This window comes from Phaethon aethereus, assembly GCF_964289735.1.
Source record: "Phaethon aethereus genome assembly, chromosome: 4".
NCBI classification, from domain to species: Eukaryota; Metazoa; Chordata; class Aves; order Phaethontiformes; family Phaethontidae; genus Phaethon; species Phaethon aethereus.
Genome location: NC_138578.1, coordinates 54,294,974 through 54,309,749, shown reverse-complemented (window position 1 = coordinate 54,309,749; position 14,776 = coordinate 54,294,974). Strand labels below are relative to the sequence as shown.

At 35.1% G+C, this 14,776-nt stretch overlaps 1 protein-coding gene across 3 annotated transcripts in view; it reads right to left on the bottom strand.

Annotated features, from left to right (window-relative positions):
• The window catches only part of CLOCK (clock circadian regulator), a gene marked incomplete at both ends in the record, with an annotated part of 28,727 nt that overhangs the window by 3,164 nt on the left and 10,787 nt on the right, over positions 1–14,776 (bottom strand). For 2 of the 3 annotated variants that reach the window (XM_081999231.1, XM_081999232.1), the window contains 11 exons: positions 1,201–1,407; positions 2,897–3,055; positions 3,964–4,053; positions 4,962–5,062; positions 5,436–5,577; positions 6,488–6,563; positions 6,773–6,920; positions 7,567–7,673; positions 7,895–7,977; positions 11,819–11,937; positions 14,560–14,673. In XM_081999231.1, coding sequence (XP_081855357.1) covers positions 1,201–1,407; positions 2,897–3,055; positions 3,964–4,053; positions 4,962–5,062; positions 5,436–5,577; positions 6,488–6,563; positions 6,773–6,920; positions 7,567–7,673; positions 7,895–7,977; positions 11,819–11,937; positions 14,560–14,673 — 1,346 coding nt within the window. The remainder of the gene's footprint in view (positions 1–1,200; positions 1,408–2,896; positions 3,056–3,963; positions 4,054–4,961; positions 5,063–5,435; positions 5,578–6,487; positions 6,564–6,772; positions 6,921–7,566; positions 7,674–7,894; positions 7,978–11,818; positions 11,938–14,559; positions 14,674–14,776) is intronic. The other variant, XM_081999233.1, reaches the window with a different exon arrangement.

The window sequence follows — 14,776 nt, the reverse complement described above, 5'->3', positions numbered from 1 at the left end:
CATACTTCACAACTGCAGTGTTTTTAAATTAAGAACTCATTTGTAATAGAAAGTTGACAGGTATTTCTATCAACTGAGGATTTGGAGGTAGGACTGACCCTCAGGCATCTGAAAATCTATTAAGTTTAACCCCTTCTGCTCTTCAGGTTATTTTTTTCCTGAATTTTTCAGCTAATTGCATACTGTTTGTTCAAGATCCTAGTTTCCACTCCTTTACCGTGTCTGTACCAGACTGACTAAAACATGCACATCACGTCAATCATTTCTTACTTGAAAGTTTGGAACAAGCTTACTGCTGAGATGGTAACACCGTCTACCACTAGTCTGCCTCTTCACAGATCTCGAAAAGAAAGTGTGGAATTTGGATAAAGGTACAGAGGAGGGTGACCACAGAGATCAGAGGTATAAAGAGAGAGCCATACACAAAAATGGTCAAACTCATTAGAAGTGTTCAGCTTCTATGGAGATAACATGTGACAGAAGACTTTGAAATCATGTATGACTGAAGATGAAAAGTGAATAGCTGCTCAATGTTTTTCCCAGTATATAAGCTGGTTTGCAAGTTTAAAAAACAAACATAATCATATTTCACAGAAATTAAAGCTGTAGAATTCACTACTGGATACTGTGGACTGCAAAAGTTTACACTGAATCTGAAGAAACAGGAAAAAATCATAGAAGAAAAATCCATCACAGGATATTACATTACAGGTGCGATACTCCTATGGCGTCCGACTGAAATTGCTGAACAGTAGAAAAGTCAACTGCAGAAGCACCAATATAGGCTTGTCCTGTTCCTATGCTTTTCTAGGTATTTGCTGTAGACCACTGTCTGGACACTGGGTTTTAAGCTCACCTAATACAAATCTCGTGTTACGTGTTCCATTAACAGACAATTCACAGCCATTCAAAAAAAGGCAAGCTAAAAGTCTTCTTGGTACTGGACTTTCAAAAAAGCTACTTATTATTAATTATTTATATGCCTAAGTTTTAAAATAAAAACAAGATCTGAAATTGCACTAGCAAGATAAAGAAGTGCATTTCAATTGTAAAACTTGGAACATGAAGAAATGAATATAATTCAAAGGACACTGTTAAAAAAAAAAATTGGGAGACAGCTGTCAGGGAAGCTATTGTTGTGTTTCAGTTATGGTTTTGAGTACATATTCTATTCAGCAAAATCAATAATGACAATTTTACCTGTGTTGCGGTACTCTGCAAAGGCTGTTGCTGTATCATGTGTGGAGTACTTATATGGCCTGTGTTCATCCCACTTTGAGTCTGATTAGTCTGAACAACTTGACCTTGCATGTTTATTGGTGTAAGCTGCTGAACATTTGAAGAATTTCCAGAAGCAAGCTGTACAGAACCAAAGTTGAGTCCAGAAGTTGACTGCTGCAAGAACATCTTAAAAAAAAAAAATCAACAAGTTAGCTTTTAATTGATTGTTCAAGATGTTTTAGAGAAACTAAACTAAATTCTTTTAAATCAATATAAGATAAAGACTCCCATATCATGTAAGTATTCAGAGACTCTACTGTAACTAATAAGATAAGAATCAGAATCCTGATTTCTAGAGCCCTAAACACTGTTTAGTATTGTTCTTAAAGATTTAAATTATAAATTATCTAAAATTATATATGTTCTTAAAGAAAAAGTACTATTTAGAGACTAACTTGTAACAAAGTCTACAACTGTCTACAGACAAAATGTATTTGAAATCACATTTCTACTTGTAGGATCTCCAGCAGTGAAACTAGTTCAAATGAAGAAAATCTCAGAATCAACAGATCCATGCATAGCACCATGAACATAATCTTGCTTGGCAATAAAGAAATCAATTATTATACTGAATTTTCCAACATTACTGTAATAAACTGAATTCAGCACAACAATATTTGAGCCTTTACAAAAAGTTAGGCCCAAGACTGCACCAAGACAGGGTAAAAAGGTAGAATGTGCAGCACTTGGATATTTTTCACTAGTTTCCACAGTCCTGAATAAGGTCCCTCCACAGTGCATGGGAAGAGAGCTGTGAATCATTTTGAGGCGTCTATAAGGCAGCCTACTGCTGGCAGGCTTACTCCAGACACGATAAAACACTGAAAATGGCACATGCCAGAAACTCCTACTCTTCAACAGAATTCAATCAACATATTCAATACGTTCAGAAAGTAAATTTTTCTACTCTTTATTCACAGTCCTCACTGAAAATTTGTATTCTTTCCTTAAGGTGTATTTTCGTCTTTTGGTTTGGGTTTTTTTGTTTGTTTGTTTAACTAGAAAAACCCAATAGGATCTTTTTTGTCTTCCAAAGATAGCTGCTGGAAAGAGAATGACAAAATTAGAAAAAAATATACAGTTTAAAATACAGAAATAAGGTAGTCAGCTGCTAGACCAAGTAACGCATCCTCTTGACTTCTTGTCTTTTTGGCTTAATAACTACTTCAGTATATACCATGCAAAGTAGAACCACTTCACCAGGAAGGTGTGTAAGAGGACCACAGCCTGATAGTTAGGACTGTTTAAGAAACAAAAGGTATGAATTTGACACACTTTATCTAAAGGGGGAAATAAATGCTTATCTTGCACATTTTGGATGAATATTGTAATGGCTGCAAAACTATGGAAGAAGTAATAACCACTGCATCTTTTTACATTTAGGTTTAGGCATAAGCTAGGCTTGAGCTGCTCAATATCAAGATACACTGGGGCCTACCAGTGGCAGGTATCTCAGGAACAATAGCTTCAGAGGCTATCGATTTTATGCACATTAGGTCCAGGTGGCAGCTGACAGGGGGTAGGGAGGATCAACTTGTAGAGTTAAGTGCCCAAGTCTCATTTTAGATGCCTAAATTCTCTACAGATCAAACCTGTAAGAGTTACGCTAACTCACCTGGAGTCCTTGACCGTGGACAATTTGAAGCTGCTCTTGAATCTTACGCAACTCTTCCTGCTGCCGATGAATATTTGCCTCTATCATGCGTGTTCTTTGCTCTAGCTGGTCCTTTAGATGCTGCATAGCTCCTAATTGAGCTGAAAACTGAAACACAGGCTGTAGTGCGATGAATAAATTAAAAGCTGAGTAAAAATAATGAAATTTTATTTACAAGCAGTAAATACACTCCTCTATAGTAGCAAAGAAATCAACTACTGCTTTTTAAACAGCTAATAACCATAATATGAGGACAAATTCATTAGTGTGAAAATGTCACAGAACTCACATTTAACTGATGTCACATTTAACTGATGCACCAGAATTGAACTAAAAAAAAGTTCCATAGCAAAAGAAATTGACTGGTGTCCAAATCACAAAGAGTCTATGAAAAGCCTTAATAATTTACATGGTACTGCAGATGTTGAAGCTCTCAGGTTAAAAATTAGAATTGTTACCAGTTTACCAAAAAAAATTCACCTAGAGCTAAGACATATGCAAATAACTTGGGAATACCCTCAGTCACAAACTGTTGAAGGCTCAGTCCACAAGAAATTGTTTACCATTTCTGTTCTTCCCTAGACATGTCCTGTGGGCTACGAGTCAATACAACCTTTTGATACTTATATCCCATCTACAGGGCATAGATCTTCAGTTGGACCTGATACTGCTGTTCCTATTTCACAAAACTATTTGATAGACTAAGTTGCCTTGTGTTACAAGCATACGTGTAGAAAGTTAACAGCATAGTAGATGGATTTTTAAATTCATATCCTAAAATATTTTATCTGGTGTTATCTGTGTTTCTAATGGCCAAGGCTGAAAACTATATCCACAAAAATAAAAACAAACAAAAAAAAAACAAAAAAAAAAAAAAGGAAAAGTGTCAAATTGGGGAATTTGCTCATTTCAAGAGAATGATAAAGATGACTTCAGCACCCAAGAATTCAATTTCTGAAAGAGATTTTAACCTTATATTCAGAACAAGACTGTTTAAAAAATAAACAATACACCAACTTAATCCATACCTGGGACATGCCAGACTGGAGCTGTAAAGTTGCAGGCTGAGACATCGTCGGCTGTGCTACTGGTTGTCCAAGAGACTGGGAGCTTAAAGACTAGGATTTAAAAAAATTATTCCATAACTGGAAGAGAATGAACTTCGTACTTGACATGAAATATTTCTTTACTTGAAGTGTCAATTCCAAAATTGCATCATATGAACATATGATAAAAACAAATAAATATTTCCTGAAATATCTAACCTTAAATATTAGAGAATTAAGGACACAAGAGCAATTGATTATATACATATTATATATTTAAAAAAAACTTTGCCACTGTTAAAAATATATAAGAACAGTAGATATAAAGCAGGAAAAACCAGTAATTACAATTACAACTTTTTAAAAAGTTTTAGTTGTAGTAAGGGAAAACTTTTTCAACCAGTTTGGAAGTTGACACCTTCAATTTTTTCTTAAACTAGTAATTTTAAAAAACGTGTATTTTAATACACACTCTATTTTTGAAGTGAATGTATTAGTTCAACTGGAACATGAGCACCAAGTACATAAAGTACATTTTCTCATGTCACCAAGATTTCAGAAACTATATGAAAGTATTCACAAATATTATCAGAGTCATAAATCTATGTGAATTCCCTATAGGGATACGCAGCATTATATCGGCAATTTTTTATATATATAATTGCTTATATACATATATATTAAAAATGCAGAATCATAGAAGTTATGTATGAGTGAAAGCAGATTCATACACAATTTTGCAAACCCTAATGCCAAAAAATACATACTTATATGTGTAATTATTGTATTCCCTTAAAATGTAGTATACCCAAGTCGCATATTGATGATACAATTCTGATAGTCACGTATTCCAAGTAAAACTGTTACAGTTTAAATTATGTATTTTCAGACAAAATAAAACAATGGTCATATGGATTTAATAATACCTTTTAATGGTGAATTACACTGATAAAGTACAAAATTTTTCTCTGAAGAGTTACCTGACTACTCAGAGATGATCGTCTTTGCGCAGTCTTTTCATGACCAGATAAGCTTTGCCTTGGAGGAGTGCTAGTGTCCACCGTCATTTTAGTTGGTGTTGCTGACAACGTACAGAGTTACAACAGAAAGAGACATGTTAACAGTAATCTGAATTCTGCAAGGCGATAATCAAACCACAGTAAGCGTTTAATGAACAAAAAAAAAAAGCTAAAGGCTTGGACTCTTTTTTTCACCCAGACTATCCAACAATAAAGCAATCCGATGGACTGAAATAGGCTGCTACTGTACTTTTAGAAATAGAAGTCACTAGATGACCTCTGAAAATCTGAGTGGTCAGCAGATCTCTGAACCATCAGAAAAGACATTTTTACTCGAACACTTTTCACAAAATTATTATTAACTGCTATTTATGCATTTAATTAAAGTAGAAAAAGCCTTCATTAGGAAGGCAATTTTCAACAGTTGGTGCTTACATGAATGATCTGATACTGCAGTATGTGAAGATTTTCTTGAACTCCTGGAGGAAGCAGAAGGTGTGGGGCTGGTATCAAACCTTTCCAGTGCTTCTTTGAGACTCACTGTGTTTATGTGATTGTCAGACCCAGAGTCCTGACTCTGAAGAGACACACACAAACAACAATTATTTTATCTGATTCAGCACACAATGTACATTTCTGTTAGCAAATATCTAAGACTATGCTGTGTTTAATCAACCCCCCCTTACACAGGTGACTGTACAGAAGTAGTGGTCTGGTTGATATCTGCAAGCTCAGTTTCCATTTGCAGCTTTTATCCTTGGAAAAGAGACCAAACCAAAGCCATACAAGCCTAGAAACCAAAATGCATGCAGACACAGGCCACAAACTGACTGCTGAATTGACCTTCTCTAGCAACTCAATTCACTCTGAACATGTGCGTAGTAAGTGAACTGCTTATTCTTTTGAGGAAGGATGAGTTAATTCCACTAAAAGGAACACTGTCAAATGAAACTTGCTGAACTGCCAAGGGAAAACACCACAGAGCATCTGCACAAGGTGGCTTATCTAAAACTCACTGAGCTTTCAAGGACATTAATTCAAAATTAATTTTGTATACTTCTAAGAAGTGGGACAGTCACACAATGGAACAGGTCCTGCTTTCCTCTTGTGAATCCCTTTAAACCATTTTTGTGTGTTGACCTTGGCTTTTCAAATTATGGGTGCTTCCAGTAAGGAAGAACATTTATTTATGAACCAAACTCTGCAGGAATCAGATCTTAATAAGGACTTATGGATGCTGCCATGTTATAACTACATGCACAAGAACTCCTGAAAAGAGGAGGGTAAGTGTTCAGGGCAGAATACAGTTAAACAAACACCCTTCCTAGACTTCTTTAATCATTTATAATAGTCATATTGTTTAGAGATCAAAGTAATTACTTTACCTGTAACAGGACAAAGCATTTCTTGCAGCTGTGTGTTTGCTTACATATTAATTTCAGTATGAAAGAAAGAAGAGGTAAGATAAAATTATATAAGACACTCACTTTATCTGCTGTTATCTCTGGAAGAGACTCCTCAATACCAAGTTCTCGCCGTCTTTCTGCTCTAACTTCTGCATAACTAGAACAAACCAAATATGACTACTATATGCTTGGATGATTTAAAAAGCATACCTCAAAAAACAAACTCCTCAGAGGTACCTTGCTTACAAAGTATCCCAGGAAGTTTTCCAACGATTCTTTAAACTGCTATGATTTCTCTACCTCCAAAAATACCAGCTCCCATGCCATTAGAATTTTTCCAATACAGATTTTTAAAAGATAACTTACCTTACAACAGTGTGCGTACAGACAATAAACTCTGGTCTGGAATTCCACTGGTGATACGTGATATAGTAATGTGTTTGCAGCCAAATCCATTGTTGTCCTTTTGTAAGGAATCTGTAGTAACACGACTTCCCTTTCCCATATTGCATTACTATAAAAGCGAAGAATAAAGTTTACTGCCTTTCCAGTCTGTAAATATTGCAATTACATAATAAACATTATTTCCTAGCTTCATACAGCCCAAAACCGTGTCCAAATCCAGTATTATAACAATGACTATGAACAGGTTTAAAAGTGTAGCCTTCTTCAAAAAAATTTACACTGCATTTTTCAGAGAACGGCAGAATTCAAATTTCCATTTTTCTGGGTTTTTGTTTTTTACATATTGTGAAAAATTTATGTGCAAAAAATTTAAGTACAGCTTCATAAAGAAAACCATAGCTAGACGGAAAGCTTATTCTATTACACGTTTAAACAATTTTTGCATTTATTAAACATCACAGAGCCTTTTAAATGCTACTGGAAGAACTGAAGAAGTATTAGTCACAGTGCTGTGCAATACAATTTACCACAATGAAGACTCTAAATTACAAGATAAACTTAAATCTGTTTTGTAGTTCTGTATCAAAAGAAAAAAGATGAAGATCAGCAGTGCAATAATGTCAAATGAAGGGAAGTAAAGACACTTCACTCAAATATATCACAAAATTTCACTACAAAATTTGTACAATTTAACAAACTTTAAACTGACATCTATAAAGCAAATCTGTTCATCGTAGCAACTTAGTTGTACTCACAATGCTCGTGACATTTTGCCAGATTATCTAGATCATCCACATGATAATAATCATAGCCTGACGTTCCCAAAACTTCAAATGGAAGATAACCTATTATCGGAGGTGCCCTAATTAATACAAAAAATAATGTCATTTTATTTCCACACAAAAAAATCCCCCAAAATTATTTCATTATAACTTTTCTTGTTTACAGTATGCGCTCTGAAAAAAATGAAAAATGAAACCCAACACAAGCTATGAGTAGTTAATGCTGATTAGTGAACTCTAAATATTACAGCCACCACTGTGATTCAGCTACTATTGCTGCTATACATAGAAGGAATTGCACCTGTGATCCAAGAATAGGAACTTCCATTCTAAGCTATGTCTAGATGTGAACTCTTCATTGGGTTCTTCAACAGTGCACATTTCCTAAAAAGTAAAAAAATAAAAAAATCTCTCTCAAAACTGCTCTATTCTAATTCATAAACTCTTTTGAAATTCAGACTTGCCTAAAGTTAGTAGATAAATCCACAATAGTTATAATGTTATTTTTAGACCGCTTCATTGTTTTTGCTTGTTTGTATGCATAGTACTGAGGTAGAATCTAATCTCAGCTGTGCCAGGCTGACACCCAGTTGATTTAAATGGAACAACTCCAACATGAGATTAAACTCAGACTCAGTATCTACAAACACAGCAGTACAAGCAGGAATCAATAGTTCCTGCAGTTATGCTTTTAACTTCTAACAAGCAAAAGAAGAGATGAAACACTCCCAGCAGATACTCTGATTACTGTATATGCTTATAATGGGTAAAAACCAACATTAGCAAGATGGTCACATTATTTTGACTTTAGGAATATGATTCTTCCTTTTAGTGAGTACAGGGTACCCTAAAAATCACTTTGCCTTGAAGGCACAGACATGTACTACAAATAACACACTATTCTTATGTTTAGAACTCATGAACAGTAAGAGAATTACTGTATTTCCACAATTACAACAAACCCTCAAGGTATTCTGCATGTCATTTTAGATGTATTCCGCTCAGACATATGGGCGATCAGTGCATGTCAGTAAATTTCTATTGTCCCCTTTCAGAGAGGTAAAGATGCCCCACCAAGTACTGTGCCTCATGCTGAGGCGGAAAGGCAGCAAGCACCCGATGCCAGTCGGTTCTTTGGCAAACTCCTCTAGTACTGCCTTACAAGAAGATGGACTACATGCATACATACAAATACATCCCTCAAAGAATTACAGTAAAATTAAAAATCAGTAAATCTTTCTTTTTTGGACACCTGCAGACTTTTGTGACACTTGTAGGAGCTTGCAGTGGTGTTCCCACTGCCAGGAACACAGTAGAATCGATTGATGACCAGATAACACAACAGTTTCCTAAAGACTACAATATGGAAGCCACTGCTGCACTGACATAGTATTCACAACACATGTGGGCAGATGAGCACACTGCTGCTCTGCAAACATCTGTAACTAAAATAGCCCTGTCAAAAAATACGGTAGAAGACTAATTGTTGTTCCTTTTCATTCTTTCAGGTTATAATACAAAGAGTTTAAGTGGATATTTTGCAGTTCTTTGAATAGGTATTTCTAAATTTTCTTTCTATGAAAGATAAAAGTTAACGTATCTAGGCAATGCTTTTTCCTCCACTTCATCGGTGTAAAATCTAAAGACAATGACCAGAAAGTGAGTTATACGATGGAGGTATTGAACAAAATCACTCTGGGCACAAATTTGTGACTCTTGGTGTGACTTTCAGTTAGCAAGACTTAACCTTCAAAACTGAAACTACCCCTAAAACCCAGAGCTCATCTACTTCCCTAAGATTACAGCATTTAATAAAGCACTACTCACAGCAAAGTAAAAGAAATGACAGAGCAAGCATATATCCTTGAGATATACTTTTGATTTGTTGTTTCTTTTAATCTAATTATTTTGACACAAGTCAAAACAAAAGTAAAAGTAACTTAAGTGCAGGCAGTAAAATCAGTGAAAACACCATTGTTAGAGAAGAGCTGGCAGCAGGTTAGTATCCGATTACTCAATGCATTTATATTAGTGATTTACAGATATTCCACTGTAAAATACCCCTGGGCAGAAGCTAATCTTGTTCAACAAAGCATCTTGTTGAAGTTGTCAACAAGGCATCTAGAAAAGAAAGGACTTTAATTCGTAACAAAAAGTATTCTTATAGAATCCTTTTGGCTGGACAAATCATGCTTTCTTGATAGGATTCAATCATTTACCTGACAAAATGCAAGACAAATGTTTTAAAGAATGTGTAGAGCCAAATTCCTTCACTGGGGAGCAAAATTTGTGGCACATTTTGTTACAAAAGTGGTGTGGTCATATGCAGAAAATAAAAATGTGAAATTTCAGAGATTATTGTCCTGAATACTATGGCTTTCTGCAAAAGCACTGTGTATCATTGAGAAATGACATTCTAGGTAAAAAAAAACCCACACCAAAAACCAGAACTGTATACCACCTGAAATAAAGAGAAAAAGTGGCAGATGAGCAGGTAGGTTGTACCTTAAATAAGGCAATCCACTACTGAAATACACCTCTCATTACCGGCTGCAACATGCAACTGTTAATAAAGTTACTGGGATGGTAAATTTCCTGACATAACAGTGATTTGCTGGAGTCTAGTCAATGCTAGCCTCAGAAACAACATAAGGTATGAAACGAATATAAACAAGTATTGTCAGATTAAAAGTCTTCATTCTAATATTAGTCTTCTTACAAGAATATTTCTCAGACAAACAGCACTAGTCGACACCCTTCAGAGGATCTTAAAACCTCTGCAACGTGAAAGCTTCCTTGGGCACTAGGGGCTCAGAAGTTCAGGTAAAGACGACTGAAAGTTTGGCCAGAGTATAATCTCTAAGGCTTTCACCCTCAGGAGACTGAAAGACCTGAAAGATCATATATGGATCTTCCTCAACTTCCAAATGTCCTGTTCCAGAAGTAGGAAACACAAAAGTTTTACTATAGTATGTTCTAAACTGTCAGACTTTAAAATAGAAAAATATTTACAAATACTGTCAGGTTGGTCTTTTTTCCCCCAAGTATTTAATGAAGCAAAAACCACACATCTAACATCTCTACCAACTGTAGGCATAACAGGAAGAACATTATTTAGACCAGCATGGGACGAAAAGTGTCACATGAAAGATTTCCAGGGCTTCAGGAAAAATAAACAACAAACTCTCTCTGGCATGCAGTCTGAAGAGATCTAACCCCTATTCAGCCTGGCAGAACTGAAATAGTTTATATGATTTCTCCACAGGCTCCGTACTACATTTTCAAAGTGCAAAGTATGTAGACCATGTCTTCAGAGGATACCACCAACAATCTTCAGCTTAAGACACTAGTGCATTCAACTTATATGCAGAGTATTTAAATGTTCAAAGAGTTCTGCATGACAGACAGCAGCTTAATCATGTGGCATATACATTTCATGGCATTTCTTTACAACTGAATTGTAAAAACAAATGTTTGATTGTAGACTATCCTGTACCTTGATTAATGTATTTGTAGAAAATATATAATCTGAATCACAATCACAGACGATCCTATACTGTATCCTGAGTATTTATTTTGATTCATTTTGGTGAGGAATGGGCTTATACTTAGTAAAGTCTATAAATTTCACACATAGCCAATTCTAAACATATAAAGATCTCTTGACTGTGCATTCGCAGTTAAGCAAAACGCTCTCTTCAAACAACCAAGTTATTGAATAACAACCAGTACTGAAACAAAATGGAAGATCTTTAACTCAAACTTGGCTCCCAGTTGCTGACGAATAATTCAAGCTTTCATTAAGCCCTAGAAGATTTGCTTCGGTGTCAAACTCCAAGATCATCAGCAGCGTAAAATTCACATCCAAGTGTCAACTAAAATTATTCCTTTTTCCAGTGAAAGTGAGATCTCAGTGTTATCTTTCATTGTGTGTTTAAGTTAAACTTGGTAAACTTATATTCCTATGGACTTCTAAATTTATTTCTTGCATATTACTATTTTATATGACTATTTAGAAATGGCACTCACCATAGGAACTTCATTTGATACTTAACGTTTAACCTATTTGCACATGAAGTAAGAAACAGACACCTTCAGTTTCATATAATAAAATGCCTTATGGTTTTCATTAATAGTATTTGAAATGTTGTATGAATTCTCTCTGAAGTTTTCCTGTTCAGAGTACATTTAAAAATGATATAAAAGTTATTCCATTTGTACATACCTTGATAAATTGAGGTGTAGCTAATCTAACTGTGGCTACAAAGCAAACTTTGTCTTCATACGAAGGCCGGTGGGATCGCTGAATAGTTCCTTCAAAACCATTGTGCGCTGAGTTAGGAACTGAGGGAAGACAGATGAGGTCAACACAGATTACAACACAAGCATGGAGGAAAATGGCAGTAATATTACAAGACAAATGGTCCAATATTTATCTAAAGTGGTTTGCTTATAACTTAACATGCATTAAGAAAAATGCTACATATAATACATAGACATATATGCACAGGGATAGTAACTGTACAGTAGTAATGGGAACACAACCACCAAATAACTTTCTCAAAGACCTAAAATTACATGTAAGATGATATTATCTCTGACAAAGAAGTTTTAGGAAACTAATAACAATTCTAATCCCTCTTCGTAACTACTAAAAATGACTGGAATACATCTTCTTCAAAAATATCTTTCAAGTTTCTCTTTTGTATCAGCTTTAGCTTTTTCTTTTGAATGTTGAGGTAAGTATTTCTTTCTAGACTTCCATCACATTCAAATGACACAAGCTGAAGACAAAACTAAGTAACAAAACAGTCAAAGGCACAACAATTATGTGCATGGCAGAATCAGGACACCAAGCTGAGAACAAATGAATTCCATTTACTGAATCACAGAGATGGAGGGAATCACAAGGGGGCAAAGGATGGACTAGATCTCAAAGCAGATTAACCTTATCTTTTATTTCCAGCACATATCAATTTAGTTTATCTTTATTAAGCTCTAATGATGGTGACTCCAAAACGCTCTCAGGCTCTTACAAGCCTAACTGGTTCTAGTTCAACTGTAGCTTTGAACTTCTACTGAAGTTTCTTCATGCAATTTAAGCTTACAACTCTTTCCATCAGAAAGAAAACAGGTAATCTCCTTCCTCTTTATCTTATCCCTTCTCCTTTGTTCTTCAATGTTTATCTTGCCTTTTAAGTTAGATTTTTAAATTTCTTTTTGCTCTCCTTGCTCTACTCTTAACTCTTTCCACTGCTTTACCTTCTTCCCACAAATAGTGTCAAAAACTGGATGAGGACATATGGGTGCTAAGAAGTGCAGAGGGATTATTTCATGTGGTTTAGACTACATTTTAGAAAGATTTTTGCATTTTTGCAATTTGGTGATTGGTCATGGTGACTTGGTCATGTTCAGTTTACATTCCACAGTAACTCCTTTTTCTAAAGAAAATTCTAAAAATTATTTTCTAAATCCTTTAGCTGACTGTAACCTTTTTCCCTGTTCATTTATTTTTCATATATTCATTCATATATTTCCTTTATTATTCCTGAATGTAGTAACTTGTACTTGTTCTTAGACAATTTGTCTTGTTTTTTTTCCCCAAAATATCTTCTAAATTTGCATCTGAATCCCCTGTTTTTAGTGTCCTTGCATCATTTCATGACAGCAAGCTACGTTCCATTATTCATAACATTAATTAATTGATTTGAAAATCAAAGCCAGTAGTAGCCCATTAAAACTGTTTTGACAGTGAACACTGACAACCTTTCTAACCAGTTTCTGCAGCTACTCTCCACCAATTTCAATTAACATGTGCTTCCCTTACATGTTTGTGAGAACAGAATGTGATAATTGTCAGAAGCATATTATAAAAGTCCATCATTTATTTGCGCTTTGTCCTGTTATCCACACAGCATGTTACTTTTTGGGAGACACTGAATTGACTTGATGCTATTTCTACCTGGAAAATCCACAGTGGTTGCTATTCAATGCCTTGCTAGCTTCCTAAGGCTCACATATAGTTTAATTATTTGTGCTAGAATATTTCCCAATATTGAATTGCAACCCATGGTCTGCAGTTTCCCAACTCCTCCTCTTTCCAAGACTAGCACCATAACTGGCCTTTTCAGGCCTATGTCTTGTCTTTCCTATAATATTACATATCTGCGTTTGGCACTAAGACTCAACCTTTCCCCATTTTGTGAGAAAAATACTGGTATCACATTAAAAAAAAAACATAGGTTTATTTACCAGATACTGTTTTTGATAATATTTTTGTGGGTAATCTTTATGAAGATCTACTGCTGACCACACCACACAACCCACTTGTCTGGCTGACCAAATAAACATGCCTTTCAAGTAAATAGTCAGCACAGGCTGGCCAAACAGATTAGAGATGTAGTACAGAGCAATAACATTAGTACATAACTAATAAAAATCAATGGAAGGGAGAAGGAACTCTGCGCAGAAAACTAATGGCCCATCCACTCATCTGAGTGGTAACTTCTGTCAGTGAAAGCACAGAACTGAAGTGGGGGGAAAAACATTTTACTTCTCAGCTCACTGCATAATGAGAACTGCAGGTACTCGGTACCACTGATCTTCGGGTCACTTAGTCACCTATTTAAGTATGCTTAACTAAATTCAGGCTATTTATTTTAAAGTGTTTGCTTAAATTTCTCTTACATTCTTTTAAAAAATGTTTTACAAGATACTAGTTTTCTTTAATTGAAAGCATTAAACATCATTACTACAATTTGCATTCCAGTGCACAGATGTGTAATACCTGATCAGCAGTTTTTCTTCTTTTTCATTAAAACAAAATAGAAGTGATATAACTCTACTTCAAGCTCTTCTATTGAAAGACTGATTTTAGTTCATCATTAAGTTTGCACAATGGTCCCAAGCCTGTTTAGCTGTGAAGCTGCCTAAGTATTCCACTCTAACATCGCTGAAATTACTTACCATTATTCAAACACTTGAAATTTCCTATGAATTTTACATACTCGTATGTAGGCTGCTCCTTTGGATCTATTGTTCCTCTCAGCATATGGCAACAGAATTCTAGTTGATTTTTTGCTGAGAAAAGAATAAAAAAAGTAAAAGGCTACATGCTTGATGAAGCTCACAGGCAACATGAAATGGAAAGCATGAATATTTAAGCTGCATACTTATTGAGATA